Below are 6,000 nucleotides of genomic sequence, written 5' to 3'. Positions count from 1 at the left end.
CTGATTTATAAGATTTTATTTCACTAAAAATTTGAAATTATATGATAATTTCATTTACTTTAAAAGTTATATAGTATTATTTTCAATTATTATGTTTTAAATATTTTTAATATTTACCGTCCCAATATCCCAAATTTTAGAATTTGCCGTTTTCGGTCTCCATCCCCGCTTCCGTATCTGTCTTAAGGTATAAAATAATACTCTCTTTATTTTTGAATAGATGTCATTTTTCATATTTTTACGCATACTAATATTAGTAATTTTGATGTTTATTTGTTTTAGATTACAATATTACCCTTATTTTAATTAAGTTAGTCAATCTACGATATTTTCTTTCCGTTTAATAAGAGATGAATTGGACAATTTATAATATTATAGATTCTATGAGTATTCAAAACGACTATTATTTGAAGACAAAAAAAAAAATTAAAACGACATCAATTCATATATCGAGATAGTATAAATTAAAAAATATAATAAAGTTTTTATCTTATAATTTTATATTAAATTTATTATTATCTACTACCTCCGTCCCAAAATAGATGTAAATTTTTTAATATAATTTACATATAAAAATTTGTATCTATTTTAAAACGAAAAAAATATATCATAAAATAAAATTATAAACCAAACACATCTTGAATCAAAAGAATTCAAAAAAATTAATAACTGCGACATGTCAATAGCATTCGATTATACAACAACTTACTAATGCAGCTAATCTAAGAGGGAAGTTTTTCCAATTTATACGGCATCAGAATACAACTGGTCGATACTTTAATTTTCTAATATAAATTCTTTGATAACTCTCATCCATTTTTTCACTTCAATCAAAACTATATCGAATTAGAAATTTTCTTACTTGCACAACTTTTACCCAAAAAAAACAATTCTAGAAGATAACCTCTCGACACATCAGTCATATGTATACATCTAATTATAATTTCCACTACATTGCAAATACTAACGTGAAAGACGTTACTTTAAAGTTCGATCATAACCACCATCTCTCTAGAAATAGCATTATTAATTAATTGAGTTAATTATTTCTCTAGATTCTCTTCTTCCTTTTTAAGAATAAAATAGTTCTTTTAATCCACTTTATGTTTAGCTGTTTCGCATAATAAAATAATTTATTTTGATCCATCATAAATATTTTTTATCAAATCAATAAATATTTAAATTATTTTTTTTAATTTTATCTTTAAATTAATTTTAATATAATTATTTTTTCATAAATATTTATGATTTTAAAATAATTAATTAAGAAAAAAAAACATATAATATTATTTATTATTAATTATTTTTTTTAAAATTCGTAACTTTTATTACTTGACATTTAAAATGTACTAGAAATACTAATATTAAAGTATTCAACCTAATTAATTCACTCATCTAATTATTCAATTGTACTAATAATTTTCATTAATATGATAATTAATTAGGTAACTTTCTAGAAGACGACCTTTAAATCTACACCAGCCTCAATACGTGACCTTATTCATTAAAACTTGAAACCACCTTTATATAGAGTCAGCCTCACCCTTCCCTTTATATACAGAAATTAAAAGTATTGAGCATTTAACAATGGAGACGAAAATCAAAGAATTTCCTCTCGATTTCCAAACATTGCCTGACTCTCATTCGTGGAATCGTCCACCAACCGAAGAAGATAGCCTCCCCGTCTGCGACGAATCTCATGTTCCGGTCATCGACTTAGCCGGCCCACGAGCGATCGAGCTCATAAGGAGTGCATGCGAGAAATGGGGTGTTTTTCGAGTGATCAATCATGGGATTCCTTTGGATTTACTTGACCAAGCTGACAGCCAAACCATGAAGCTATTTTCGCTGCCCGCTGACCGCAAAATCAAGGCTGCCCGAGCACCATCATCTCATGGCTCTACTGGCTACGGAGAACATACCGTGTCTGCCTTGTTCCCTAAGCAGATGTGGTACGAGAGCTACTCCATCTTGGGCGACGGGTCCCCATTAATGGAACATGCTATCAAGGTTTGGCCTCATCATGAAGATGATCGTACTACATTCTGGTATGAATGACGACTCCCAACATTAATTTACCAAATTGATTATACTTCAAACGAAAAACGAGACAAATTTAATAGCCTAATTATTATAATATATCGTCAATTAGTGGTTGCTTTTTGTTATCCGTGCTTAATTAGGGACTTTATTATTGTTGAGATATTTAGTGAATTTGGAATACATACATATATATATGTTTGGATTTTAAAAAAAATATATCAGAAAATTCAGCAAGTTTCGATTGCTACATTCAATGTTAAAAAAAATAAATAGTAAATTCTCACCACCTAAATATTTAGACATATAAATCATAATTTGACATGTATTATTATTGACGATTGAATAAGATGACATATAAAATATTATTTGAAAATTAATTTACCTTAACTAATTAAAAAATCTATTTTTCTCTCCCCATAATTTCGTGATTTCATCTTTAAAAGGAATAAAAATGTTTTCGAGTGTTCTATCATCTCTTCTCTTCTCTCTTTCAAAACATGAGTCATTCATCCATGGAGATTCATCAATTGATTATTCATCAGTGTAAAAAATAATGTTAATGAAATTCATCTTTAATTAGTTAATTTTTGGGTTCGGGCATAATATGAATATCATGATTTGTTGGTGATCGATTCATCTAAAAAGCTGTAAAAAATAAATAAAAATAAAATCATCTGAGGAGAGGAGAGATTCTCTCGTGTCCAAAAGTTGAGTTACGGTAATATCATGGTAAGTACATATAAATTGAACTCAAGCTGAGATAACAAGATATGAATTAATTTCATTACATCGATTTTCTCCTAATTTTCGGATATAATTACCTAGGTGTTAGCACTTAGTTGTTTAAGATTTGCAGTATGTTCAATTTTCGAGTAATTGTAGTTTGCCGTAATTTTAGATGTTGAACATAGACATGATTTTTGTGCTCGTTTGAGGATGTGGAGGTTTTAGCACATAATCTTTATATGTTCTCCATATGTTATTTCGATTATATTTAGGTTCCTCTCCCGACTTCATGTGTAGTTGTTGAATGTTTTGATCTACTCCTGAATTCTGTACTGTAATCTCTTTTCTGAATTATCGTTGAAATTAAACTTCTTTAAAAAAATATATATTCTAAGTACAGGTTTTGGCTTCTTTAAATGTAAAAAAAGATTTTTTATTTGATCGTCTCCATATATCTGTGAAGTTTCTATTTGCTGGTTAATTAGTATATAATATTATGATGATGCGGTAATGTACTAGTGGAGTACCAAAAACAGATGAAGAATTCAGCGGAGAAGCTTATATGTCTCATGGTCAACTCATTAGGATTGAGCCTCGAAGAAGATGAGCTAAAGTGGCTCAATGGTCTAAACCACACCCAATCCCGACCAGGGGCGGATCCAGAATTGGATGTCGGGTGGGACCGAAAAAAATAGTTATGATTTTTCAAATGCGATTGTTGCATAATTTAAATTTATGAGATCGAGAAGAATTTATTATCGCTATCGAATTAAATTGATGATATTTAGTATTGGATTTTTTTCATAAATTATAGTATAATAAATACGTTAAAATTATGGAGATTATAAGTCGCACCGCGAATTTTTTAATTATATATAATCGTGATTCATAAAAAATTATTCATAAATAATAATTAATTTTACTAATTTACTGAAATTTTAATTCATTCCAATAATTTTACTACTAAAAATAAATTATAAAATTTATATGAAAATATAATCATACTAAAATACTAATAGAAATAAATTATTTATATTAGTCCAATTTATATTTGAAGATCAAAAATTTTAGTAATCATATTTATAAGGATGTATATGGATATTAATAATTTAAAAATCAAATGAGAGAAAAAAAATAATTAATGCCAAAGACTGTCAATGAGATTCGATCTAGAAATCACCTGAAAAATAGTTGAAGTACTTACCACTATGCCACAACATGCTTTTATGCTTATTTTAACAACAAAATTTATATAATTTACTTTTATAATTTATTTTTCTCCAAAAATTACGTGGGACCATAGTCCCCCCAAACAGTGTGTAAGTCCGCCCCTGACCCCGAGTACTACTCAATATGAACTACTATCCACCATGCCCCGACCCGAGCAGTAGGGTTAGTCACACACACAGACTCGTCACTCGTCACTTTACTATGCTCGAGTACTATCGACAGCTATAATGGCCTCCAGGTCTTATCGGAGGACAACTCGAGTTGGGTCCCAGTTGAACCTAACAGAGATTAAATCGTAGTCTTCCTTGGTGACCTAGTTCATATCCTCACCAATGGACGTTTCAAGAACATATTGCATCGTGTCCTCGTAGACAAGGATAAGAGTCGAGCCTCTCGTGCATATTTCTACCGTCCACCAAAAGAAGTCAAGATATCGCCGGCGTCGAAAATGGTTGACGATTCTCATCCTACTATCTACAAGGCTGTAAGTTGGGATGATGTGCTCAGTGCAAAGGCTAAGTATTTGGACAAGGCACTGGAATCCATCAATATATGAAGAACAAGTAGTACTTATTTCTAATCTATCTAAGCGGTGATTTGAGTTTCTTTCAAGAACTTTGTTGAAAAATTTATATGGTTTGTTATGAATTCTAAGTAATCCTGCAATTTAAAATATGAATTTTTTTCAATGGTTGTTATGTGTGCACTTTGAAGTCTGAAATCTAGGGGTTTATTATAACAGTCGAGGCAAGAAAACAATATGTGAATTATGTTTCACTTTCAAGTTGCATTATGGTTTCTTGTGCTGGAGTTATTTTATCTAGTAATTAGGGATTTAGACCATCTCCGCAATTTGAGATCTAGTTTTGAATTTTTAGAGATGATTATGAAATTTAGTTTTTTTTCCCTCTCTCATCTCTAAATTTGAGGATTTTCTTTTTTACCCCACTTTAATTTTTTAATAGAAAAATATTTCGTACATTCCGTAGGAGCAGCAATCCCACCAATAAAAAACTAACATGTTGAAAAAGATAAAAAAAAAAAAAATTCTATATATTTAGAATTAAGGGATTGTTTAGATTCATTTTAATTTTACGGTTCATATTTAAATTTAAAGTATAAAAATTTTATCACTTTCCTCTCAGTGTTCACAATTTCTCTATAGGATATAAGAATGTATGTTTGTTTTTATGAATCCCGAAAATCGAAGAATAAAACATGCGTATAAACAAAGACGATGTTATATTAATATTTTTTCTTTAATTGTTTAATTTTTTTTATGAATGCAACAAAATAACAGCAAAGTATCTTTCTTTTTAATATTTCATCATTAGAAATATGGGACCATAACACCCAATACCAATCAATATTTATTTCTATTTTAGTTTATAAATTTTAAATTGGAGTTAGGCTCAAAAAAATTAAAAAAAATTGAATTTATACGATGGAGTAAATAAATTCAAATGATACTAATCTTAATTTTCTTTTCTCTTTATATTTAAGTGTCAATGCATTGGCAAAATTGAGCTCCAAGGTTGAACTTCCCATTATGAATGCTCTTAAGTAAATATTCTTTCATTTATCTCGATTATCAATAAAGTAACGGAATCAATTTCTCTATAAAAATGCTTTTATTTTTTTACATGTAGATATATGCAGAAAATTATAGATTTAAATCAAGCCCTATATCATTACAAGTGTGAATACGAGCTATGTCAAGTCGTATAATAATTTGACTATAAAATTTTATGTTGTCACTTTTGATCATCGATATTAGTAAGCTGTGTTAATGTACTTAAACATTGTGTTATGACATCTCGGGACATTAGTAGAATATATGCAAATGAAAGTGTATTAAGGGATTTGTTACTTAGAGTGCCAAGCTGGAACGATTGTGAGGATTAGTGACGTTGCACGATCAACAGTACAAATTAGAGATTTTTATTTGGATTGTTAAGCTGGAGGAATCATCAACATGATTAATGACGTGACACGATAAAC

The 6,000-nt window shown here is 29.1% G+C and overlaps 1 protein-coding gene across 1 annotated transcript; it reads left to right on the top strand.

The window, feature by feature from the left end:
* The first annotated feature begins 1,587 nt into the window (after nucleotides 1–1,587).
* LOC139882096 (gibberellin 3-beta-dioxygenase 1-like) lies at nucleotides 1,588–4,555 on the top strand. The gene is made up of 2 exons (XM_071866472.1): nucleotides 1,588–2,035; nucleotides 4,299–4,555. Exons 1-2 carry the CDS (start codon nucleotides 1,588–1,590, stop codon nucleotides 4,553–4,555), a joined length of 705 nt encoding a protein of 234 aa, XP_071722573.1.
* The last annotated feature ends 1,445 nt before the right edge of the window (nucleotides 4,556–6,000 follow it).

This window comes from Rutidosis leptorrhynchoides, unplaced genomic scaffold (genome assembly GCF_046630445.1).
Source record: "Rutidosis leptorrhynchoides isolate AG116_Rl617_1_P2 unplaced genomic scaffold, CSIRO_AGI_Rlap_v1 contig227, whole genome shotgun sequence".
NCBI lineage: Eukaryota > Viridiplantae > Streptophyta > Magnoliopsida > Asterales > Asteraceae > Rutidosis > Rutidosis leptorrhynchoides.
Note: the sequence above shows the minus strand (reverse complement) of the source record. Positions and strands in the feature narration are given on the sequence as shown.